The sequence below is a fragment of the Mesoplodon mirus genome (genome assembly GCF_964341445.2).
Source record: "Mesoplodon mirus genome assembly, chromosome: 7".
Taxonomy (NCBI): Eukaryota; Metazoa; Chordata; class Mammalia; order Artiodactyla; family Ziphiidae; genus Mesoplodon; species Mesoplodon mirus.
This window is the reverse complement of record NC_138983.1, coordinates 8,788,000-8,815,039: the sequence shown is the minus strand read 5'-3', so window position 1 is coordinate 8,815,039 and position 27,040 is coordinate 8,788,000. Positions and strand designations below refer to the sequence as shown.

The 27,040-nt window shown below is 43.4% G+C and overlaps 2 protein-coding genes across 4 annotated transcripts in view; both read right to left on the bottom strand.

Moving 5' to 3' along the window:
- Nucleotides 1–14,603, bottom strand: part of LOC309808228 (phospholipase A and acyltransferase 3) — a 28,225-nt gene extending 13,622 nt beyond the window's left edge. Inside the window, exons 1-2 of one of the 3 annotated variants that reach the window (XM_082628294.1) lie at nt 14,535–14,603; nt 13,778–13,855 (exon numbers count right to left, since the gene is read on the bottom strand). In XM_082628294.1, coding sequence (XP_082484420.1) covers nt 13,778–13,792 — 15 coding nt within the window. In that variant the 5' untranslated portion in view covers nt 13,793–13,855; nt 14,535–14,603. Of the gene's footprint in view, nt 1–13,777; nt 13,856–14,300; nt 14,512–14,534 lie in introns of those variants that run through there. The other 2 variants (XM_082628293.1, XM_082628292.1) reach the window with 2 other exon arrangements.
- Nucleotides 14,604–18,191: 3,588 nt separating this feature from the next.
- ATL3 (atlastin GTPase 3) overlaps nt 18,192–27,040 on the bottom strand; it is a 50,566-nt gene continuing 41,717 nt past the window's right edge. The window contains exons 9-13 of the mRNA XM_082626535.1: nt 26,471–26,598; nt 25,800–25,856; nt 24,470–24,541; nt 23,647–24,078; nt 18,192–22,862 (exon numbers count right to left, since the gene is read on the bottom strand). Of these exons, the coding sequence (XP_082482661.1) occupies nt 22,776–22,862; nt 23,647–24,078; nt 24,470–24,541; nt 25,800–25,856; nt 26,471–26,598 (776 nt within the window). The 3' untranslated portion in view covers nt 18,192–22,775. The remainder of the gene's footprint in view (nt 22,863–23,646; nt 24,079–24,469; nt 24,542–25,799; nt 25,857–26,470; nt 26,599–27,040) is intronic.

The window sequence follows — 27,040 nt, the reverse complement described above, 5'->3', positions numbered from 1 at the left end:
CACCGCCAAACTCTATGGGCCTGACTGAGAGATTCCATCAAAGATGAGGGGGGAGCATGGACTCCCCCTTGTATGGCCTCCCCTGGGATAAAAATGATGGGCAATGGAAGAGCCAGTCACAACTCTATAATGGCTAGGAAGCAGGGTCAATGACAGTTCACTTCTACTTATAGAAACAATAAAACTGCAAACAAACATCCCACGTGGTAGGAAAAAAATCTTTTCACAGGAATTTTACAGATAAATCATATTGTCTTACGGCAGTGATTATAATTTATCTTCCCAGAAGAAGGTGCCCAGACCTTACTGGGAAGCTTTCAGAACACTGGACAATGGTCACAATTGATGAATCCCATTTGTTTTCCAGAATAAAAGAAAAAGTATATATTAATTGTTTGGTGAGAGTTATGGGGTCTTCAAGGATCCCCAAAGGGCAATTTAACTGGACATTTCCATGAATAAGCCAGGACATAAAAGCAAGGCAGAGACCCAGCCCTCAGGGAGGCTACTGATTAGAAAAGGAGACAGTTGGGACATCAGTAATATGACGTCAAGTAATAAGCATCCAGTAGGTACACAGACCCAAGGAGCCCAGGGGCTCAATGTGTTCCAGACAGATATCAAGGAAAGATATTGATATACAGAGAAACATGCTTGCAAAAATAAATAAATACACACACACACACACACACACACAGACAAAAATATCTACAAAGAAACTCAGACTTTATAACACTAAATACTGATGCTAAGTGAAAGAAGCCATACCAATAATCTATATACTGTGTGATTCCATTACACGTCATTCCAGAATAGGCATCACCATAGGACAGAAAAGTAATCAGTGATTGTCAGGGGCTAGGAGTCAGGAGAGGGGTTGACAAGAAAGGGGAATGAGGAAATTTCAGAGCAATTAAACTTTCTTTACTGTTTTCTATTTGATGGTGGTGAATGGTTACTCAGTTGTCCATGTTTATCAGAACTCATCAAACTGAACACTAAAAGGGTAAATTAGACCGTAACTTTTTTAAACACTAATTTTTTAATAAATAAAAAATTTTAACTTTAAAAAAATGGATATCCACAATTTGAAAGCAAAAAAGCTGTGATTTTTTTTTTAATACTCAGTCATATTGCCTGTCCCTTGTAAGGGCAAAAGGCACATATTCCAAATATGCACTAGCTTAAAACATGACGCCACTCAAGGAAACTTCTTTTTAAAAATGAAGTGAAAGGTGTTGGACTCGCCCACAGAGCCCTGTGCATTAGTTAGAAGCAAGGACTCGATGTTCACATGACCATGTGGATAATCTTTTAGATACAGTGCTGAGTGAAAAAATGAGATTGAGCTCCGCAAAATACCACTAATACATATTAAAGATACCCACACACAAACCAATAATACATGTCTTACCAGAATCACATCCAAAAAAACAATTTTTAAAAATAACAACAAAAGAATCTAAAGAATACATATTAAATATATTAAGATGCTACCTAGCCATTGGGAAGATGGAGAGGGAGAGGAATGATGATAAAAGGGAACTTAAAAAAAAAAAAACAGAAGACAAGGGGTCTTTCAGGGACCAGTGAGGACAGGGTGCCATGAACAGGGATATAAATAATTCACACCCTTTCACTAAACTCTAACTGGAGAAACAACTGCTTAATGATACACACAGCCAACTGAGCTGAATCAAAATTAAGAACTCAAGAAAGCATGTTATAAAATTAGAAATATGAGAACAAAAGTCCTTGGGCCAAATTTGTGCCTCTGCTTATTTTTGTATGCAGGCAAAGAATGATCTTTACATTTTTCAGTGGTTGGGGGAAAAGTCAAAAGAAGAAGAATATTTTGTGTCACATGAAATTATATGAAATTCAAACTTCAGTATCTATAAAGTTTTATTGGCACAAAGCCACCGCCATCATTTACCTTGTGGCCAAGGCTGCTTTCTCTCTACAGCAGTAGAGTAGTTGCAACAGAGACCAGAGATTGTAAAATATTCACTCTCTGGCCCTTCAGTTTGGATCAACAGTGATCCCTCTCTCACTCAGCTTGATCCCCAGTCCCAGAAACCTAGCTGTACCCTGTTGTCAGGTGGTTCTTCCCCCAGGTACAAGGTGAGCCAGCAGGAAGCCAGAAACTCTCCAGAGCACAGTAACCAGGGCTCTCCCACACAACACAGCCAATGACAGTGGCAAAGCTGAGACTCTGCACCCACAGGATTTCAGAACAAAAAGTCTTTATTCTCTCCACAAAAGCACAGTTTACAAAGAGCTGTGTAACAGCCATTTTCCTTAGCAAGCAAATGGAGAACAATATCTGGCCTCTGCAATTCACACTGGAAAAACCACCTAAACAACCATTAATAAGGACCAACTAAATTAATTATGTTATATTTATATGTACAAACAGCCAATAGAGAGAACAAGTTGGATTTACGCAAGCAGACATGGAAATAATCAAAACAAGTAAGTTGGAAAATATTATCCCATTTTTGTTTAAAAAACATTGTTATACATTCACATGCAAAATGTATTATACATTATGTATGAGCTGAGGAAAATACACCAAACTGTTGTGTATTATATACAGTGGGGGTTGGGATTCAGAGACTTTTATATTTTGCTGTATTATTTTATTATTTTCTTACCAATGTGAATTATTTTTATAATAAAAACTTTTAATAAAAGAGTTTTAGATGGGAAAACATCCTTCATATTGATGAACTTGCGGTTTTTTAATTGAAAAAGGTGGATGTTATCTATCAGCAAAACCTCTTGAAACCATCTCCCATCTGGAGCCTGTAAATATTACCATGTTAATGATACTTAAAAATCATTAACACTTAAATGTAACACATAATGGGCTCCCCTGGTGGCGCAGTGGTTGAGAGTCAGCCTGCCGATGCAGGGGACATTCGTGCCCTGGTCCAGGAGGATCCCACATGACACGGAGCGGCTGGGCCCGTGAGCCATGGCCGCTGAGCCTGCGCGTCCGGAGCCTGTGCTCCGCAACGGGAGAGGCCACAACGGTGAGAGGCCTGCGTACCGCAAAAAAAAAAAAAAAAAAAAAAAGTAACACATAAAAGCATAAAATAAAATTTAAAATAATATAGGTGGATATGTTTCAGATCTTAGAATAGAGGAAGAAATTCTAAAGATAAAGTCCAAAGAACAAGGCATAAAGTAAAAGACTGAGAGTTTTTACAATTGAAAAATGTTACAGTTCTTATTAAAAGTTTCTATCATTGCCTGTTACGTTCATACTCCCTTTTAAGAGAAAATGACCACCCGCAATCCCTACTGCCCAGGCAGCCATATTTTATACCATGTGACCACTTCATCCTAGCCTCCATCAGCTGGACTAGAAAAAGGCACGGTTCCCAAGCAGGTCACCATCCTATGATCCTCCATAAGTGGACCTGGACCAACCAAATTTTCTCTCTCTCTCTCTCTCAAAAAGCTGAACCAAGTAATGAAAAAGAAAATAGCTTTTGGCAGAGGGGCTAAAATTGAAAAGTCATGACAAAGAGGAGGCAAGGGAGACCCCAATGAACCACAAGCCAAACCAAGGGTTGGAGTTCTCACACCCACTCTGACCAAGTAGAAGACCCCTGTTGACAGTGGGAGAGAAGGAAGCAGGCATATCAAGAACAGCTAGCTGAGTCACACCAGTGGTGGAGCACTAGAGGAGAGATGCACAAACTCCAGCTGCTGGGTACATGGAATCACCGTGATCCTGAACTGCCTCCCAGCCCCTGGGATGCCCAGCCTTAATACAGCTCCTATACTTAGATTTTCAAGAGAATCCCCTTACCACTCCACACGTGTCCTTAGAATAAACTTTTTTCACTTGAGCTAGCTTAAGTGGGCTGCTGGTTACTTATAACCAAAAGAGACAGACCAGAACATTCTGTGCATTGAAAACACACCACAGACAAACTACCATGAACAACTGGAAGAAAATGACAGCTTTAATACATAAAGAGTTTTTATGAATCAATAAAAAATGTAAACACCAGGCTTCCCTGGTGGCGCAGTGGTTGAGAGTCCGCCTGACGATGCAGGGGACGTGGGTTCGTGCCCCGGTCGGGGAGGATCCCACATGCCGCGGAGCGGCTGGGCCTGTGAGCTATGGCCGCTGAGCCTGCGCGTCCGGTGCCTGTGCTCCGCAACGGGAGAGGTCACAGCAGTGAGGCCCGCGTACCACAAAAAAAAAAAAAATGTAAACACCAAAATAGAAAAAAGTGGAGAAAGGGTATAATAAATAATTTTAAAAGGAGAAATACATATTACCACTAATACAAGAAAACACATTCTATCTCACTAGTAATCAAATTAAATTAAAAACTGGTTTGGGGGAAGATTAAAATACTAATACTAAATATAGGAAAAGAGGCAGGTAAACAGGCACCCTCAGTCACAGTTTTTAGGAGTATAAATAAATACAACTTTTCTGAAGGTCAATTTGGCAATCTGTATCACTAACCTTAAAAATATTCATATCCTTTGACCCAATTTCTATTTATAGACCAGATCTTAAGGAAATAATCTGAAATGCCTATAAAAGATGCCACAAAGTCACATCTAATGGCAAAAAATTAGATACCTAAATATCCTACATAAAGAGATTAGTTAAATATTGCCATAATTATATACTAATGTACAGTTATGTTTTAAAAGTCATATTTTAAAAGAATACTTAAGGACAAGAAATGTCCATAATATAATGGTAAGTAAAAAAGCTTTACAATCAACGCTAACTCAATTTTTTTTAAGTAAAAATAAAAAAAGCTTTACACAAAACGGTATTTTTTTTAAACTTTGTTCAAAAAAAGATAACCAACACATTTTTTTTGAAAACTGTGGAAATACACCAAAACGTAAACAGTGTTTATTACTAGGTGGTGAAACTTGGGGTATTAATTTTCTTTTTAATTCTGTTCTAGTTTTCCAAATGTGTAAATACATATATATTTGTTTTAGAATCAGAAAACAACATAAGGCTTGACAAACATCAGTGTGTTCAATCTGGGGTAATCCGTACAATTACTATTATGTAACAAAATAAATACACACAACAAAAAGCTAGAAAGATGCATACCAACATCCTAACAGAGATTCCCACCAGGGGCTGGGGCTAAGTGTGGTTATTGTGATTATTTTGCTTCCCTATTTTTCTGCATTTTCCAGCTTTTCTGCAACGAGCAGAAAAGTTTATAACATGCTTTGCAACACTGTTATGAAAATTTTTCAAACACTAGTTTGAATTTCCAAATGTTCAAAATTGAAAGCATTTTTCAGTAAACATCTGTATACCCCACCACCTACATCTACTGTTATGCTACTGAATTTGCTGTATCACAAATATGTCCACCTACTCCGCACAAATTACAGGAGGGGAGGTTGCTGGCATGCATGCAGAATCACCCTGCCCTTAACAAACGCCCTCCCCCGCCCCAGGGAAATGGTGTAACTGGTCAACGACACTCCTTGAGAATCCCTTCACGTTGGGGATACCCACCTCTGCCTGAGAGGGTCAAGGAACTCTTTCATTTGCTCATTCATTCCACAGATGTTCACAGAGCCGGGCACCTGGGCCATGCCTGTGAACAAAAGCCGAGATACCTGACTTCACGGAGTCAGGTATCAGGTGTTTTGTTCAGCATCAAGGAGACAGAAATTTTTTTAAATTTCTTTAAAGCCTTAGTAAATGAGTATATCATCCAGAATAGTAGAAGAGATACCAAATAAAAACAAAAAGAAAGAAAGAAAAGGTAGGGCAGGGTTAAGGGGCTGAAGTGGGATGGGAAAGGGGAGGGGATTGCAATAGTAAAAGGGGGCCAGGGAAGGCAGAGAGTGGGCCCTGCAGATGTTGAGAAGACCTAGGCCGAGGAGACAGCCTGAGCAAAGGCCCCAGGTAGGAGTATGTTAGAGGAACAGCCCGGAGGCCAGCGTGGCTGTAGTGGAGTGGGGAGGGGAGGAGGGGAGGGTGGAGGATGGAGAGAGAAGTTGATGGCTCAGGGGATGAGAAGGAATGCGTTCTGGTTTTCTTTGAAGGCAGAGCCAACAGGATTTGCTGTTGCAGTGAGGTAAGGTATGAAGGAAAGGAGTGAAACGTGACTTCAAGGTTTCAGGGAGGCTGAACAGGCAGGCTGCAGACACGGAGGACACGCTGGGTTGAAATAGCCACCAGGTAGCCACCTGGAGAGGCAGGGAAGCAGCTGTGTGCATGAGTCTGGAGGTCAGAAGAGGGGTCTGGGGTGAGGGTCACTGTCGATCTTTAGGAGAACAGCCCCTATTGGGAGCTGGAGGCAAAAGCCGGCTGAAATGGGTATAAGAGAGACTAGGAGAGGACCTCCTCCTAGAAAAGGGAGCAGCTGAGATTTCGCTGAAGTCTTGAAAGATGACAGGGAGCATGTACATGGTAGACACAGAATTCAAACCCAAATCCTGCACTTTTGTTTTGTTTTGCTTTGTTTGGCCACACCTCGAGGCATGTGGGATGTAAGTTCCCCCACCTGGGATCCAACCCGTGCCCCCTGCAGTGGAAGCGCGGAGTCTTAACTACTGGACCACCAGGGAATTCCCCCAAATCCTTCACTTTTTTTTTTTCTCCATATATATGGAATCTAAAAACAAAACAAAACAATAAAAAAAAACTGTTTCTGAAGAACCTAAGGGCAGGACAGGAATAAAGACCCAGACGTAGAGAATGGACTTTAGGACACGGGGAGGGGGAAGGGTAAGCTGGGACGAAGTGAGAGAGGCATGGACATATATACACTACCAAACGTAAAATAGATAGCTAGTGGGAAGCAGCCACATAGCACAGGGAGATCAGCTCGGTGCTTTGAAATCCTTCACTCTTAACCGTCACAATCTCCTGCAATCAGAGGAGGCAGTGGGGAGGAAGCGGCCAGAAAGGGGAAATATGGAGACGGGGCAGACAGGAGCAAAACACAGCGGTGCAGGCGCCTCAGGGTGATCTTGTGGTTGGGTCAGAAGCAGGATCCCTGGGGTGGAACCCAGGCCTGGCAGTTTTGTAAGCTTCCAGGTGATTCTACGGTGCAGCCCAGAGAACCACAGGAGAGACAGGTTAGGCAGAGAGGGGCAGTCATACCTCACTTTGCAGGTGGGGAAACTGACACTAAGGGAATGAGGTCACTTATCCAGGGTCAGCCCGAAAGTAGCAAAGCAGGAACTTGAACCACAGCCTGGTCCCCACCACAAGGAGAATCTGCCAGCCTTCTGGCAGATTTCACCATCTGCCCCTGCATGTGAATCCACATTCACTCCTGCAACTCTGATCCAGTGTGAGACCCTTAGCTGTGGGCACTGGACCAGATGGAAAAGTAAGGGCACTTCCAGAAGAATTTTCAACCCAAGGGTTGAAACAAAACAAAAAGAATGCTTTTCTTTATTTTTTTTTAATTTTACTTTGAATGGGGTACCTATATTTTTAGTTAATGTTACTTATTTATTTTTTAAAATATTTATTTATGTACTTATTTTGGCTGCGCCGGGACTTAGTTGCGGCACATGGGATCTTCGTGTGGCAATGCAGACTCTTTAGTTTCAGCATGTGGACTCTTAGTTGTGGCATGCATGTGGGATCTAGTTCCCTGACCAGGGATCAAACCCCAGCCCCTGCACTGGGAGCGTGGAGTCCTACCCACTGGACCACAAGGGAAGTCCCTAGAATGTTTTTCTTTCATTCAAGGCCCCTAAGGAAGCATTCCAATCCGCCTACACTCAGCTCCATTTAGCCTCCTCATCAGAAGTTTGCAATTTTTTTATTTTAATGAAATAGTTCAGGCATACAAAAAATACAGAAAGTAGGCTAATGAGCATTACTGCTCTGCATTTAAATTAGGATGCATTTGGTTTTCAGAAACTGCATACTGATTACAGCCGTGGGGCTCTGAAGCCAGACAGCCTGGGTTCAAATTCTGGCTCTGCTACTTACTAGCTGGATAGCCTTGGGCACGTTACCCAACTTCTCCCAGCCTCAGTTTCCTCAGCTCTAAAATAATTACAGCACCTGAGGATAATTACAGCACCTGATTCATGAGGTTGTCCTGAGGATCAAATAAATTAGTACCTATAAAACACTCAGCAAATACTACCTGGCACACAGGTAAACGGCAGCTTTTGCTGCCACTGTTCTTGGGGGTGCTTTTATTATTTTGGATTTGGGAAGGTCAGAGGCAGCTCCAGGAGTAGCTGGAGACACTACAGAGGTTGTGAAACCCAGCCTGAGAGCAAGTTCTCCTTGTTCCCAAATCACATGCTCTGGTGAATACGGAAATCCCTCACCTCACCCACTTCATTTCGGATACTCTGGGGAAAACATCTACAAGCACGTAATTCAAAAACCTGAAGTCCAGGGAGGGTGCTGAAAAGGGACTTTTCCAGCAGAGAGTTGGGAGTTTTGATGCCAAGGCTTTAAGAAGAAAAGAAACCCCCGAGGAGCCCACCATCAATCCTGTCTATCTGAGGCTGCGTTGTCAGAAGGAGGGCCCAGGCCACCTGCAAGTGAGGCCCCTCTGCTCTATTGCTGTGTGACCTTCAAGAATCATTTAACCTCTCTGAGCTTCTCTGGTTAAACAGCGCCATTAAGAACCATCCAGCAGTTTGTGTGAGGAATAAGTGAGATAATGGGGGTGAAAAGCTGTAAAACCCCTTAACGCTTATTAGAGGGTTGAGACCCTGTGCCCCAGGCTGGGTGGGTCCGGGGAACTCGAGGTGGGGGGCAGACTCCCCAGCCTCGGGCCCAGTGAGAAGGTAGAGGAGGGGTTGGGCTGACACATCACCTCCTCCCTTGCCAGCCTCAGGGAGAGGGACAGTGGCAGTTCCAGTGGGTACCAGGTCCAGCCACAGCAACCCAAAGGTCATGTGTATCCTGGAAAAAGGAGGCAAAACTCATTCGCCCTCCCAGGCCCTCGACCTCCAAGCCTCAGACCTGTTCTACATGTTGAACCTCACCCCACGGGAACCAGGACTCCCCCTGAACTCATGTGGGAACCACCACCACTGTCACTATGCACTCCCTGGGGTTTTCACAAGTTACCTGGAATCCTTACAGCAGCCCATTTTACTGACCAGAAAACAGCTCAGATATAGGAAGTAACTGGCCCAAGAGAACTCCCTGAGAAGCAATGCCAGGATTACACTGCAGGTCTTCCTGAATCCAAAGGCCAAGTTCTTTTCACCGCACCCAGTAATTCACAGGAAGCTACTGACATCTGATCAGCATCCCCATGGTGAGCTTTGCCTCCACATCACTGTGCTCTAGTCCTGAAATGCCCCTGACTGCTCACTGGCAAATTCCTACTCATCCCTCACGTCTCCACCTCCTCAGTGCCTCCCCCAGACTCCAGGGCAGAGAGTGTTTATCAGCCGCAGCCCCGTTTATCCGATGACTATAATTGTTGGGCTGAGTCCCTGGGAAGGAATGATCAGTTTCCCTGCCCACCTCTCCAGCTGGACTGAGCAACCAGCCAAGCACATACAACATTCTCAGCAGGGGTTTGTGGGCAAGAGGGACACACTGCTTTCTCCTCAAGCCCCTCCCAGCCTCTGGCCCCGCTCCCTCCCTTTTGCACCTTAACTAGCCCCACAGAGATCTGTCAGATCATCAGGCAAACCTGGAGGGTCATAAAGAAGTCAATAAGCGAGTCTAGAGTCAGCGACCAGAGCAGGCCCGTCAATTTCTGCATATCTGGAGCCTCAGATGCCCTTTGGAGCTTCACATCCCCAGCAGCCGCTGCTCAACAAGCCACAGGTTTAAGGGCAGGGTGGGTGGAGAAGGGAAGGCAAAGCTCGTGGCCCACAAATTCTAAGTAAATTTAGAACACAGAGGGGAGGGAAATGGTCAGCACTGGCCCTGACCAGGAGGACTCAGGGCTGGACTAAAGGGCTCGGAGAAACGTGGGCCCATATGGTAGACACACAGCCTCTCCGTCCCAGGGAGGTCCAGGCAGCTGCTTTAACAACTAACATTTGTCAAGCCCTAAGAGCGAGGCAGTGGCACACCCAGAGTGGGAAAGTGAGAGCCGAATCCTCTGGGTGCAGACAAATAGGGGAGAGTTGTCCACAGAGAATTTTAAAACCATGATAAGACACACCAAAAATCAGTCTGCTGTTTATTATCACCATGTGCCAACACTTTTAAACAATATCAATGATATTGGTCTAAGTTCTAACTCATGCAATTCCTGTTGAGAGTTAATAATATAGGGACTCCCCTGGTGGCACAGTGGTTGAGAATCTGCTTGCCAATGCAGGGGACACGGGTTCGAGCCCTGGTCCAGGAGGATCCCACATACCGCGAAGCAACTAAGCCCGTGCGCCACAACTACTGAGGCTGCACTCTAGAGCCTCCGAGCCACAACTACTGAAGTCCACATGCCACAACTACTGAGCCCATGTGCCACAGCTACTGAAGCCCGCACGCCTAGAGCCAGTGCTCTGCAACAAGAGAAGCCACCGCAATGAGAAGCCCACGCTCCGCAGCGAAGAGTAGCCCCCACTCAACGCAATTAGAGAAAGCCACGCACGGCAACAAAGACCCAACGCAGCCATAAATAAATAAGTAAATAAATTTATTTAAAAAATATATATATATGTGAGCTTTAAATTAGCACACTTTCATTTCTTATTATTTCAGTCTTCTATGTGGAAGTTTAATCAGAGAACACACAGCTATACAGTCAACCCCCAACATACACAGACTCAGCTACATGTGTCTGTTCCAACAGTAAGTTCTGAATGGCTCAGAATGGTTCAAGTTCACTTTCAGCACAGTTTGGACCACCAATCCCTGTGGTCCTACATTTTCCTGTGTTTAAACAGAAGAGAAGAGTCTGCTCTCCCAGCGCCAGAAAAGTGTTTGAAAGTCTGGATCAACTTCACCAAGAACTAGACTCTCATTCTAAAACAATGGATTAAAGAAATGTCAAAGTTCACCATCATTCAGCCATTTTCTCTGATTTTTGCCAAGGAAGAAAAACTGGGGAGAATTTTGCCAAATAAGATAAAAACTTACAATGAATTTTCTGGTGAATATGTTTCAGTGAAAATGTTTTAAATGTGGATATAGTTAAAAGCCACTAGAGTGAGGACTTCCCTGCTGGTCCACGGTTAAGACTCCACGCTCCCAATGCAGGGGGCCTGGGTTAGACCCCTGGTCAGGGAACTAGACCCCGCATGCCGCAACCAAGAGCCCACATGTGGCAACTAAGACCCGGCATAGCCAAATAAATAAATAAATGTTTTAAAAAATAATAATAGGGCTTCCCTGGTGGCGCAGTGGTTGAGAGTCCGCCTGCCAATGCAGGGGACGTGGGTTCGTGCTCCGGGTCCGGGAGGATCCCACATGCCGCGGAGCGGCTGGGTCCGTGAGCCATGGCCGCTGGGCCTGCGCATCCGGAGCCTGTGCTCCGCAGCGGGAGAGGCCACAGCAGTGAGAGGCCCGCGTACCGCAAAAAATAAATAAATAAATAAATAATAATAATAATAATAAATAAAAATAAAAATAATTAAAGCCACTAGAATAGATAAGCAACAAATGTCCTACTGTATAGCACAGGGAACTATATTCAATATCCTGTGATCAACTATAATGGAAAAGAATATGAAAAAGAATGTATATATGTGTATAACTGAATCACTGTGCTGTACAGCAGAAATTCACACATTGTAGTCAACTATACTCCAATAAAATAAATTTTAAAAATAAAAATAAAAAATCGGGAATCCCTGGTGGTCCAGGGATTGGGACTCCACACTCACACTGCCGAGGACCCAGTTCAATCCCTGGTCTGGGAACTAAGATCCCATAAGCCATGTGGTGCAGCCAAAAAAAAAAAAAGAGAGCGATATCTAGAGATCAGCAAAAATAAATAAGAATAAAACATAGAAGCCACTAGAATTAATTTTTTAAGACATAGGCAGCGTTGCAATTTCTCCAATTTATTATGAAATGGGATTTTTATGAGTTTCTGACAAACTTATCCTAATGTTTAAGGTTTTTCCAATATGTATATCTGTTGTTTCATATGAGAGAAGCTTTTGAAATTAAAATTAATAAAAAGTGTCTTCTCTACATATACACACTACTATATATAAAATAGATAACTAATAAGGACCTACTGTATAGCACAGGGAACTCTACTCAATACTGTGTAATGACCTATATAGGAAAAGAATCTAAACAGTGGATATATGTATATGTATAATTGATTCACTTTGCTGTACAGCAGAAAGTAACACAACATTGTGAATCAACTATACTTCAATTTTAAAAATTAATAAATAAATTTAAAAAGTGTTCTTCAACTGTGAATAAAGAGAAATGGACAAATCTAGCTCTACTGAGTGTTGAACATGAATATGCAAAGAAGATCAATTTTGTCAAAGTCAAGGACAACTTTTCAGAAATTAAAGTTCCAAAACAGAAACTGTAATGGCATTGTTATTCACTACCGTGACCAACTTATATGTAAGAATATGTTTTCTTCAAAAATACACTAATGCAATTAAAAGCTATTAACCCATTACTTCTATTTTTCTCTGTAACACCTACTTTATTTTTCAGTTTTTATATTTTCACTGGCATGATTTCATATACAAAGCTCAACAGAAGGAACTTGACTGTTTCTTTTCTGGCCATTACTACTATTCATTTCATGATTATTACTGAAAATAATGTTGCTAGATAAAGGAGAGGATGTTTTCAAATGACCACTCCAGACATCAAATATTCCAGGTACACCCTAATACCAGGCACTGTGCTAAGCCCTTTACATGGATTAAATCATAATCATAATAACAATAATGAATTACAGTTGAGCACATAATATGCGTGTGAAGCACTGTTCTGAGCCCTTCGTAAGTATTAAGTCATATAATCCTCACTCTGGGGAACAGAGTTGATTTGAAACTTGGTCAAAGTGCCACAGCTAGGGGCTTCCCTGGTGGCGCAGTGGTTGGAAGTCCCCCTGCCGTTGCAGGGGACGCGGGTTCGTGACTCGCGGTCCGGGAGGATCCCACATGCCGCGGAGCGGCTGGGTCCGTGAGCCATGGCCGCTGAGCCTGCGCGTACGGAGCCTGTGCTCCGCAACGGGAGAGGCCACATAGTGAGAGGCCCGCGTACCGGGGGGGAAAAGAAAAAAAAAAAGTGCCACAGCTAGGTGCTCAGCAGAAACACAATCCCGGGGGAGTCGACCTCAAAAGCCGGGCTCAGAACCTCTCTGGAGCAGGTCCAGCTAGGCTGAAAGGAAGCATTTGCTAAGCACCTTTATGATTTCTGAACCACAGGAAAAGTGAGAGTTGGGAACTTGCTGGCAGGGCTGGTCATGAGGTGCATCAGCTGAGGCCAGAAGAAGCACCTGTTGTCAGACCCAGGCTCGGGGGCAGCAGGTGCAGCCCCAGACACTCAGCCCCAGGAGCCCATCCAGGTGTTCTGGTCTGACTCGGGAAGGCAGCACAGGACCTTGGTGGGGCAAATCTCTCCTTGCTGCCTCCCCGCTCCTGGGGGCCTGTTTCAGGCAGGGCGGTCTCCCAACCCGCCCACGCAGGTACTCACACTGAGACAACTCCAACGGATACCCACCGACGCGCATCTCACACCTGATGCCCACCGGCCAGTGGGGCATCCACATCTGGAGGCCACATCCTCAAGGACCCTCTCTCTGAAGTGATGACTCAGACCCACCGAAACACGGCCCCCACTCCCAGCCCACTCGCCCCCGCCCCCGCAACTTACCATGGGCGCGCCCATCTTCTTCGGTAAAGGAGGCCCTCAATTTCAAGCTGGAGTTGGCTTTATCAGCTGAGTAAACGCCTGAGGCAGCGGGGGAGCAGGGATTCATTGTCAGTAGCAGGAAACAGAGTCCCCAAGACCCCAGGGGACTGTGGCTTCTGGCGGGGGAGACCGTGCCCAGTTGGTCTCTAACCCCTCCGAGAACAACGGGCTCACTCCCTGCGAATTCCTCGCCGCCCCCTCCCTGCCCCTGAACTTGGCCGTGAACGGATGAATCCCTTCCAGGGGCCAGGGAGGTACACCTGATACTGGAGAGCCGGGCGGCGCAGCGTGGGGGAGCGCGAGCCGTGTCACCTACCAGGGCGCGCTGCGCCCCCAGAGAGTCAGCGGGGCCGCCCTCGCGCCCGGCCCTCCGTCCCCGGCCGCTGCCCTCAGCGGCTCCCTAACTTGTTTACTCCCGCGTCACCCAAGCTCTCCATCCCCCACACAGCCTGTTAACACCTGAGAGCCCACCCAAGCGTCTCACCCTTCCTCAAGTTCTGGGAAGTACCGCTCCACCCACCGCGAGGACTTGGAATGCAGCGCGGCCTCTACTGCAAAGGGAACCGGCTAAATGGCCGCAGAGTCCAGGCCGGCGTGAGGTCAACTGGCCCCTCCCCGTGAGACTGACTAATTAGAGCCTCGCAGAGCTCCCTGCCCGGCGACAGTGACAGCCTGCTCCCGCCTCTGGGGCAGACAGACCAGGACGCTCCCCGCTCACCCCGAAGCCTCTCAGCACACCCTCCCCTGCGCGGAGGCGCCTCCAGAACCCAGCGCAGGGCCACCGCCTCCTCACCTCGGCTACGCACGCGCCGCGGCCCGCTCAACTTAAGATCTTGTATACACATCACACTGGAGTGTCATCAATCTGCTTATTTCCTCCACTCCAGTGGGCTTATACTGTAGTTTAAAACTACAATAGGCCCCCGTTATCCGCGGTTTCTTTTTCTGCAGTTCGCTGGGTAACAAACAGGGAGACAACACCGTGTATAAGCGGGGACTATCTTAACAGTTGCGTACTTCCTGCGGTTTCAGGCATCTGCTGGGGGCCTTGGAACGTATCCCCCTAGAAAAAGGGGGGACTACTGTATATTAAGCTTTAAAGCCATTTAAAGGCAAGGGCATACCAGAGAGAAAGTACTTTTTTTTGCGGTACGCAGGCCTCTCACTGTTGTGGCCTCTCCCGCTGCGGAGCACAGGCTTCGGACGCGCAGGCTCAGCGGCCATGGCTCACGGGCCCAGCCGCTCCGCGGCATGTGGGATCTTCCCGGACCGGGGCACGAACCCGTGTCCCCTGCATCGGCAGGCGAACTCTCAACCACTGCGCCACCAGGGAAGCCCCGAGAAAGTACTTTTAACTATTGGGTCTTAAGCCATTAGATATCCCCCAAACCTGGCACCCACCTGGTACACAGTAGGTATTTCATGAATGAATGAATGGATCAATGAATCAATGAGTGAACGAGTGACCAAAGACAGGGCCTTCCTGTGCACTGGTCTGTGACTCCTCAAGGGTAGAAGTAGCTCCTGTTCATCTCTATTTTCCTGCCCCCTCCCACCGGCACTGAGCTTGGAATCAGGACGCGTGGGCCAAATCCTGTCCCTGGCTACCTACAGGGTCCAGGGCACCCTTCCCTCTCTCAGCCTGTTTGTTCATCTGCCAGTGGAGTGGTGATGATATTGTACAATATATAAGATAATATTTAAAAAAATACATTCCCCAAAGGGAAAGCAACAGATGAAATGAGGCTTATAAAGTGGGAGCCCAATGTCTGGCACGGGGCAAGTTCTCACTCGGGACCCGTTGGCTGTTGTTAACAGGAAGAAGGAACATGCTCATCAACATCACCAGCTTCCCAGCCAAGGAGAGTCAGAGGCGCTGTAAATAAACACCAGAGCTTTATGTGCATTACTACTCACTCAACACATTGTTACGTGTATTGAGCAAGAGACTACCTGTAAGGCAGTCAAACCCAGCGTGGAAAGGTTCGGTTTTGAGGAAACCACACTGATTCTGCCTCTTCTTACTCTCTGCTTTCAGTATTGCCCAGATGTCACTTCCTTTACTTTCTTATTCTTCCTTCCTTCCTTCCTTCCTTCCTCCCTCCCTTCTTTTTTTTTCCTGTTGCTCTGCCAGGAAAAACAAAATAAAAAGAACACTGAGGGGCGGGGGTGTCAAGGAAGTGATTTTGACCTTTCACACAGCTCTCAAAAGTGGAGCTCTGTAAGAAAAGCCCCAGGAGAAGATACCATGTGATGCCACCACCATCCCCAGCAAGACAGTCTGCCCTTAAGCCCCATTCCAAGTCCAAAACAACGATTTGGGTGGAGAGCCAAGATCAAAACAGCCAGGATCAAACTGCTATCTGTCTACGAAGCCTCCAGTCTTTTCTGCAACTAGCTATGGAGCCCCGTTACTCTTCTTGTGACAGGTGGAAAATATTAATTTTTAATTATTTGCAATCTCTCCATTCTCTGCCTTCTGATGGTTCTCCTCCAGGAGATCCATTGTCGTGCTGCCTCTGAGGAAGAAGTAACTGAGAAAGTGGGAGGAAATGGCACAAGGCTAAATGCCGAGCAGGCCTAAGAGACCCTGTGGGGATTCTGAGCAGGTGGGGGGCGGGTACAAGAAGCAAGGCCAGGCCAAGAGGAAAGCGGGGGAGGAAGAGTGGGCAGCAAACCGCATCTAAGGGAGCAGAATCCATAGCAGGAGTATCTCATGATAACATGAGGGCTCTGACGCTTAACAGCAACTCAAACCTGGAGCACCCCTCAGGGGAAAGGTGCTCCATCAGCCAAGTGAATGCAGGCTTTTTACGTGTATCCAGGCCACTCTGGGCAGGCTTTGTGAATATACCAATTTTGACAGTTCGTCCTGGCTGGAAAAATCAGGCTTTTATGAAAGGAAGGTGAAGTATAACTTCCTTGTGAATTGCCTATCTCTGCAACCCCTCAAACCCTACTGAAGAGGTGAGAATAAACCCCTCTTGAGAGGCCCTGAAGAGCTTCCACTGCATAAATGCGCATCACCACGTCTATTTCCCCTTAAAAGCACATTCCCGAGATGTTGCAGGCTCTCATTCCACTACGCTTGTTAAATGGCCAGTCTGGGGAACTGAAAACTGCAGTGGACATTCATTTTTGTCCAGCAGTCTCTCATCTGGTGGCTCCATGTGGTTCTGGTGGAGCCACCAATCACAATACCCCCATCACCCTGAGTAGGGACACACGTGACCTACATATGGCTGGTTATCATGCCCCAGCCCTCAGGTTATATGACCCAAGCCAAGGGAGGGAGGGAGGGAGGGAGTGAGAGTGTGTGTGTGTGTGTGTGTGTGTGTGTGTGTGTAATACACATTTTTGAATAGGCAGTGGGTCAAAAAGCCTCTTTCCTCTGGGGACTTAAAAGAGATGATGTAAGCCTGGAGCCATGTGTTCCTGCCCTCCCCGGCAGCATGGAGGAGATCTATCTGCAAGAGCAAATAATGCAGCCACTGCATACAGGAGATATTAGTCCTGTTGACATTTGAGTTCTTCCAGGGCCTCATGCTAGCTTAACTTCTAGACAGCCAATTATAAGAAACTTTCTCCTAGTTACAATTCTATTTTTTTAGTTATTAAGCTAGTCAGAGTTGGACTTATCTTTGGCAAACTGTTTATGGTCATCAAAGGCAACAATGCCAATGCACCAAAGACGAGCCACAGTTTGCTTGACGTCCCCCTGCCCCACACACACGACCACTTTCCCCACCCTGGTCCTTCCTTCCCCCCAGCCTACGCCGAGGGAGGCATCATCACTCCCCATATTCTTCGTGTCACATCTACTTGTGACTTTGCCCCTTCCCTACTAAACTGCGGTGAACTCAGTGCAACACCCAGCCTGGTACGATCAGGGATGGATGGATGGATGGATGGATGGATGGATGGATGGATGGAGGCTACTGACGCCACCCAGTGTATGTTTCAAACTAGGAAATAAATCTTTTTATTGTAGGGCTAAATTGGGTATGTAAAGTGATTAGTCAGTATGTGAGAAGTTCAAACCAACTTCCCCACTGCCTCCAAGGTCGTCAGTGAAAGGGAAAGCTTTCAGTAGAGCTTTCTTTACCTCACCCCACTCCCAACAAGGAACCGTTAACCAGTTAGCTCCATTTTACCCAATACCTCCAACAGCACGGCTTGCTCCAGCATTATGCTAGTAAGATACTAGTTCAGTATTGTTTTGCAGGACAGAGAAAGCTGACTCACTCAAACCACATGACCACTGCCGCCTTTGATCCAAGTTTTCATCCCCTTAGAGATCCTATTTGCTTTGCCAAGCCCAAACGTACTTCACAGATCCTCCCATGTTAAAGAACAGAGAAAGAAGAAACACAAGTAACATGGTGCTGTGATCTTTATTCCATTAAGTGACCTTAAAACTAAGAAACAGAAACAAGCTTTTAATATACTAATAGCATAATCTAATCCATTGCACTTTTAAAAAAGTATATTAAATTTTAAAGCCATTCAAAAAGGGTCTAGGAGAAAGAAAGTGCTTTGAACAAATCATTTTTTTTGAAGAAAAAGAAATCAGAGAGGAAATTCTCAAAATTAATATTAACTCCTTTAAGGCTTAAGTCCATGATAGCATTTATTCATCTAAATTGGAAACTTTGGGAATCAAATGCAACCTTCCCTTGGTCATAAAACACTACATTTAAATTTTAGTTCTGGCACCTGAAATTCCTTTCCCAGGAAGAAAAATTTCTTCTAAAATCTTTCTGCCCTTAGATCTATCTTGAAAGTCCCTGGTAAGGGCTATTTTGTGGCTAATTTTCACAGTTATGATCTTCTCCTTCCTTTTTGTTCATTTTTACTTAGGCTTAAGGTTTTCTGTGCATAAAAGATTTAGAGGTTCAAGTCACAGTGCTGAATTTTGCTTTTTAATAAAAGAAAAACAACTTTCAAAATAGTTTTTTTTTAATCCTAATTACACCCGTTAGTAAATAGGATACTTGTACATTCATCTCTCAGAGAAGGCACTAGGGCTTCCTAATTTAGAAAACATTTTCACAGAGCTTAGATAATCCTCTAGACTAAAGGCATCCTTTTTACTCTGAACACTGTAAACTCTCAGTGATTGTATCTGGCAGTAGACCACCTACTCTGAACCTCAGGCAAAAGCCATCCACATGCCTCCAGACAATATACTGAATTGCACTCTCCCATCCCTCCGAGCAGTCTCTCTCGCTGTGGTCTCTGAACCACCTGTGATGCTGTTTTTAAAAGTGGTGATTCCAGGGCCACAACCCAGACCCAGACCCACTGAGGCAATCCCTGGGTATAAAGCTGGGAATTTGAATTTCTTTAAATATGCCTCCCAGAGGTAAGTTTTATGCACTTCAAGACAGACGAGAACCACTATCCAAAACATAGCTACAACAGGACTTAACAGAAGGAAAACGATTCAAACGCAAAATGGTCTCTTACAAATGGGCTTTTGAGTGTCATTTTAAAACACCACCTACACAGTTTGTGTTTTAGTAACTGAAGCTTGTCTTCATCGTGCCCTTATTCTTGACTAAAAGTTTGTTGGATCTAAAGGTAAGCCAGAATGATGCAGCCCATGTTGGCGACCTTAGATGGCTGCCATCCTAAATAATCCTAAATTACATTTCAATAGTTCTATGCAGACGTCCATATGTTACATTATTTAAAAAAAAATACTCTAGGGAAAAATAAAACTTTTAAAATCGCTTTTGCCTGGACTTAAATCAACTACTTAATTTCTCTGTAACTCATACGTACATACATACTCATCCAAACTCACCCCATCCAAGACACCATTTTCATAAGCCAGGTGGAACGCTGGGTATGACCTGTTAAAGATACGCACTGCCAGTACAAGGCAGTTTGTTTGTTTGTTCGCTTAAGCATTTTACTTCATGAAAGAGAAAAAAAAAAAGAAAAACCAGGTAAAACAAAAACAATACTCACAGGCAACTCTACCAAGTATGAAGTAGCTGTTACTATATAAACCTCTGCGGGACTAACATCTCTTGGTATACTGCTAAAATAAGGTTATGACACTAAGGATATTTTATCACCATACATGATAGTTTTCCCTCATTTTGTCTACACACCTCAGTAAAACAATCGAAATTTTGATTCTATTATTTTTACTTAGAAGCTAACTGGAAGCATTAAGAAAACAAAAAACTTAACAATATTTAACCTCTCCTAAAATGAAGTATTTTCATAGAAAATTCTGAAAACCTTTTATATGTTAATAGGAATGTGCCCCATATACTGTTAGGAATGTGCAAATTAAAAATGCTTGCATGGGCTTCCCTGGTGGCGCAGTGGTTGAGAGTCCGCCTGCCGATGCAGGGGACACGGGTTCGTGCCCCGGTCCGGGAGGATCCCACATGCCGCGGAGCGGCTGGGCCCGTGAGCCATGGCCGCTGGGCCTGCACGTCCGGAGCCTGTGCTCCGCAACGGGAGAGGCCACAACAGTGAGAGGCCAGCGTACCGCAAAAAAAAAAAAAAATGCTTGCATGGAAAGGCAGGAGTGGCAGAGCAACAAACACCAAGCAAAAACTTAGTCCTAAGTAATGTCCCTGACCCACAAACTAACAGCTGAGGGAAGGTAAGGGGTAAAAGGCATTCTTTTCAACCTGGTTATAAACCTCCCCAAGACTATTTATAGCCAGCAATGAGAATGTACCTTTTATTGGGAAAGCTGACATAAAATCATCAATTTTCTGTTTAAAAAAAAAAAGAGGCCAAAGGAAACTCATAAAAATCCTCACTGAGAAAATTTTATAAACAATTTCCAGAGGCAGAATAAGTTAACTGATAAAGACAAAAAAATAAGGGTTCCCCAGGGTAATTAAACAAAGTTATTCCTTTAAGATCAAAACAGAAATGGTGGATTTAAACAGTAACTAAATTCTAAGATTTCATTAAATTATACATTATCATATATTTTTTTATTTTAAAAAATCTAATATTTTAGTATTAAAATAAAATTTAAACACAGCATCCTTTCTCACCATTAAAAGTAGGATAATTCTAGACAATTTTTCTGAAATCTATAAATGTGCTTATACAAATGCATTAAAAGCTAAGTATTTCAACATCTGTAAGGCCTTTAGCAAATAAGTATCAACCTTCAGGAAGATGAGAGGCCACCTGAAAATGCACCAAAATTTCAAAACTAAGCTTTTAATTTATTGATAATAAAGCTAAGTATCACTGATATGCAAGTAAACGGTTTTTAGGACAAGCTGGAATTTTTCTAGAATTTAACCACAGCTGAATAAAATAGCAAGAACCTCAGGGCAAGATGGTATGTAAATATGAAAAAATACATAAAACACTTGGAATTAATTCAGAACTTGTAAAAATACTTGAGTGGTAAAGTGTTAAAACAGTCAAGAGAAATATTCTTTGACAGAGATTACATGCTAGAAGAGACTTTTTCTACCTTCCATTCATACTTCACATATAAAGAATTTACACTCAGAATTTGCCTAAACCTCCCTACCTCCCTCCCTCCCACAGCAAAAGTTAAATTATCTTAAGAATTAAGGCTCACATACCTGAATGTTTATATAAATACCTGCAGGCAAGTTTTATGAAGTTTTAAAATCCACAACAATTCACCATTATAAAACCAAAGGAAAAGGCAACTGATAAAGTTTTTTATCACATGATCAAGGTAAATGAAGAATTCTTAGATACTTCTAGATATTATATGTCCATATTTGGGTGGGACTTTGGTCCTTACTAAGCCAAAGCTATTTTAAAGCTATCAGACTAGTCATGTATAAAGTTAAATAAAGGATGATTCAATAAAACTGACAGTTTTAGCTCCATTATTAAAAATATTAGACAGTGAATAGGAGAATGCAAATAAACATTGTGGATAAAGACCTGATTTACTGCTAAACCACATGAAATAGGATGCCAGTTAAAGGCAGTTATGTTTGGTAAATGTCTTTCCTCTAATCCTTGATAAAGTTCTGTTCTCATACAGAACTCTAAAAAACAAAAACTCTCAAATGACAATTGTGTGTGAGTTATGTATAATACATATATGTATATAAACCTACAATCAGTGAATCTGACCAAGGCACAAGTTCAAATGAGTTATCAGAGGTTACATGGTTCATTTCACTTTTTTCTTAAAGTATGAAAGCTCATTCCTTTTATTACAAGCTGCTCTGGTTTCTCAAGCCGCGTTTGTCTCTTTTCTAGAAAGAAGCTACAGGAATGAATGAAGGCAAAAAAAAAACAAAAACAAAAACAAAAAAACAGCGTATGTTCTAACAAAACTGCCAGCCTGTCAGGAAACAGACCTTAAATTTCAGTGTACGGTAGAGTTAAATACGATATAATTTTTCCATACTATGTGGCAAAAACAATTCTCTAATATTATAAGACTTTAAAAGTGTTATGGCATCATTTTTAGTCAGTCTTTAGTTCTGAAGCTTTTGCAAGTTTTGTAAACTTTAAAAAAAAAATCCTTTTCAAAAGAGTAAGGTACAAAAAAGAACTGATAATTCACCAAAACAGCATCTTTCATGTGGTTATCCTCAATCCCCTCCCTATCACGTCCTCAAAAGCATGGATTCAACCTTAAAAGGCACTAAATGGCACATAAAGGACAAAACCGCATTTCCATTTTTTCTTTTAGCTTTTTCCCCATAAAGTGCACAAAGCAGAGAGTAATAAGAAGACAGACATAGGCTTGGATCTATACCAGCAAGGAAAAGAAATGCTTCCAAGAGAAATGGAAGTGTGTTTAAGAATTTGAAACCACAGGAAAGGTCTGTTCATTTATTAGTGCCGTGTTTCAGCTCTTCCCAGATGGTCCCAGGTCTGCGTTCCTCGGGACCTGGACCTGTGGCCGGGGCAGAAGCCCAGAAATCAGAAGGGGCTGGCCGGGGTCTTGTAGGATCCTCTTGTTAAGATGCTATTGAGCTTTTTTATCCAAGGATGGTCTCCCAACAACTGCATCCCTCACAGCAGCCTGAGTGGAATTACCAATGTGAGAAGTGGCCTGCAAAAGTCCATTTATTCAACATGTCAGTTAATAAAATACAGCACAGCATCAAAAGAGTAAGCCATTGGAGACAAACTTTCGAAAATCTCCGCCTACATTGTTAGTATGTTATAGAAAATAAGGGAATGAAAATGCAGGGGTCGGGGAGCCTGTGGCAGCTGCTAACTCCCCAGAGAGTCCATCAGCTGAGCCGTTGCTACCTTACTGGAATGGGGTGGGCAGCTCTCCTGGCTTTACCACAAGCTTCTAACTTAACTGATATGTTCCTGCTACTCAGAAAGAGAAAGCTGAGTCTCAAGGATCTATAAACCTAGAGATCATGTCAATGTCAAAAGCCACTGGCTTACTGAATGATTTAAGTGAAAGACACGCCATCCATTAGTAGGTCTCAAAATAGAACAGTTTGTTAAGTTCATATTTTTCAAAGCTTGTGACTTTCAGTGAAGCAAACTAACCTTGGATGGGGGAGAGACTCACACAGGAATTGTGTCTGATGAACATGCAGTTAAAAGATTCCCATGAAGAAAACATATGTAAGTTGGAAATTTTTTTGCATTAAAGAGCAGTTTTTAAGCATGGAAACAAAATATTACAAATAGACATTAATATCCTAAAGAAGGATAATAAAACGTAAGGCCTATTAGAAAAAAAAAAAATGGCCAGGGGAAGTTTCTCATGCCTTCTTTCACTACTGAACTCTTCCAAACGGAGATATTTTACAATAAAAGCACAAATATCTGTCCATTATCAACCGTCAGCCTGCTCAGCTGGCACCACTTACCTGCTCTAATACATATGCTGCACCAGAATCGATAGCACCGCCCAGCTCACGATACTGGCCAGAGTACCTGATGTACCCCCAGGTGAGAAGCGCTATTAACAGCAGGCCAACCATACAGTTGAACAACTGGGCCACCACCTCAAGACCAATAAAGCCAGTGAGGCCTGAGGCTATGTACAAAGCCACAATGCCTGTGAAGAGCACTGCAGGGGTTCGGAAGGTGCTGAAGACATTCTTGCTACCATTGTGCTTGCAGAAGTTCTCATAGAGTTCCTTGATCTCCTCCTCCAGCTCCTGCTGGTAACGAAGGCTAAAATCCTTCCCACCCATCTTTTTTGTCTTCTTAAAATGGTCCAGAGCAACTTCTTTGAATTCACAGTGCTTCTCCTGCAGAATGTCTGGAGACAAATAAGGTTTGTCTCCCCCACAAACCTAAAAAGAATAAAGACACAATGTGAAGGGTGAAGAACCCTTCAAAAACAAACGCCAAATAAAACAAGTGAAAACACTGAAAAGCTCAGAATATTTTAAGATATTAGAAATTAACTTTAAAATGATGACCAAGACCAATAGAGGTCTGGCTTCAATTCCTCAGAAAAGCACACTTAGTAACCAGGGTGATATTGATTAGTGAGAGCAGTGACACTGTAAGAAAGTCTTGCTTAGAAAAGGCCATAATTAAAAGGCCCCAATAAGCGGGAAGACCCGAATGTTGCCTCATCATCATAAGATACACTAAACGGGATCAAGTTTGGACTTCTGAAGTCAGCAACATGCCCAGTTATAGATATTTCAGAATAAGACAACTGCCCAGCACACCTACCTCTTCCATGTTTTTATAGTAAATGTCCTTGGCAGAGGCTGCAGCTGCTAAATTGTTGGCTTCAGCAGTGGCCTTTTAAGAAATGAAAGCATAAAACATAAATCCTTTCTCTTTTAATATTCTTCCACAAATAACCAAGTAAATATTTTCTCTCACCCTATTCCCCATCCCCCCTTCATTATTCTTCTGTTTTTCAGCTTTCCATATAGCCCAATTTATGAATTAAAATACACCTTTTCTGCCAAATTTTCTGCCAAAAAATGTTCTCATACATAAGAATCTTTATCATAAAATTAAACCTCTGAAAGTATTTCCTTTGCTTCAATTTTATGTGTTAAAAAATAGATGTAACTCAGAAAAGAAGAGGAAAATTTTATCTTTACAACATCAATCCCAATCTCTAGCTCCCTTTGTGAAAATGTTATCCTACTAAAGAAATAAACATTTGGGGCTTCCCTGGTGGCGTAGTGGTTAAGAATCCACCTGCCAATGCAGGGGACATGGGTTTGATCCCTGCTGCGGGAAGATCCCACATGCCACAGAGCAACTAAGCCCATGCGCCACAACTACTGAGCCTGCGCTCTAGAGCCCATGAGCCACAACTACTAAGCCCATGCACCACAACTACTGAAACCGATGTGCCTAGAGCCTGTGCTGCACAACAAGAGAAGCCACTGCAATGAGGAGCCCGTGCACCGCAACAAAGAGTAGCCCCCACTCGTAACAACTAGAGAAAGCCCGCACACAGCAATGAAGACCCAATGCAGCCAAAAGTAAATAAATAAATAAATAAATAAATTAATTAATAATAAATAAATAAATAAAAAGAAATAAAGGTTTGGCAATAAATGGTCTTATCCTCAGCACATGAAAGTCATAAATTATATGTTTTAACAAAATGACATCTTGGAAACATCAAAATGTTGGAAATAAAACTATTTGCAAATTAAAAACCTGATTAGTAAATAGGAAATAGATACATCGGACATGTTCTATGAAAAGAGACAACAGGTAACAGGAAAATGATTTGTCTAACAGAACTGGGTATGTTTAACCTGGGAATAATAAAACACTGTTTTCCACAGTATATTTTGAGGGAAGACCAGGCCCAGCAAGAAGCCATTCTGTTCTAACTTCACCAGCATGAATACAGACAAGAAAACCGGAAGGGAGTCACACTGCTGGAAACTGTGCTAAACATGAATGGACCTCAGCATAATGAAAAGAGGGGGGACCAACAGCATTCTCTTCTTAAAGGACTCTGCTTACTGTATACGGGTCAACTCAAGTAATCAAAGGATATCATTTAGGATGCCAAAGAACTGCTTACCTGAAGCATGGATTTGGGGTGAGGCAGATCTTCTCCTTGGTAAATTTTAATATATGCCTTAGAATATAAACATAAAAACAACTATGAAAAATGCCATTCTGTCATATTTAACTGGACTTTAATTTTTAGAAACAGTGACCATACAATTGCATTTTCCTAAAGACCTAGATCAACACCCAGGAATTAGCAAAAACACAGCACACCTCTGAGTGCATGTTAGCATTTTTTAGTTAACTGAAAATATTCTCAAAGCAGCACAAGTCTAGGACTCCCACCAGGCTCCCCATGCACACTGGCCTCACCACTACCTGTGGGCAGAGTGACCATCCGCCTTGAGGTAGTCGTGTCACATCTAGGTGCCGTCTCCTCCTACTCACAGCAACTTCCTAACCACCTCCTGTCCACACCATCTTCCTTGAGGAACAATCTTCCTTTAGCCACAGTAATTACTCCTCTAAGAGAGTGCAAACAACATCATCCATTTGGTTCTTAGACCGATACTGCCACCCAGTGGCCCACTCCTGGGAGGACACTGGAGTCTCTCAAAATGCCTCTCACCATCTCCCCCTTGAAACTTTCCCCCAGGCTTTAAAATATTGAAACCATTAGTTTATAACCTAGATCAGTTTAACCAAAAGTCAAACATTTTAATAATTAAAACCCACATTTACCTTAAAATATTCCAATAGCCCCCGACAGGTGACTTTCGAGCCATTGATCTCCTTTTCCATTAAGTTAGCTGGGTTTAATACATATGGTATCAGTGTCTGTAACTGCTCTTTGAATTCACTGGCAATATCTGTTCACAGGACAAAGAAAAAGGAAACAGTAAGCCCAACAGATTTATTCAACCAAGGGGAGCATAAGGCACACTCTTCACACTCTCTCTAGTTGTTCTAACGTTTGCGAGCTGAAAGACGAGGGCGGGGGTCCCAGACTGGGAGTCTGACAACGACCAGACTGCTTGCGGGTTTCTGTTCTCATGTACCTGTACTGTCTCCTTCCCTTGTGCAGTATTAAGTCCTCTCTAGTCCAGAATAGAATATGCAGAACATCCCTACCCTGCTTTCCATTCTGGGAGATTCAGTCTACTCCCTAGACTTACAAGAAATTTCACTTTTTAAAGAATTTCATTAGCAGGTCTTCAAGAAAATCAAGTATCAACCCCTCAGGTTCTCCCAAGCCAGGCCTTTGCTGTACCCTCTCTCCCCACCTTAAATCCATTAGATTTCACTATTCAT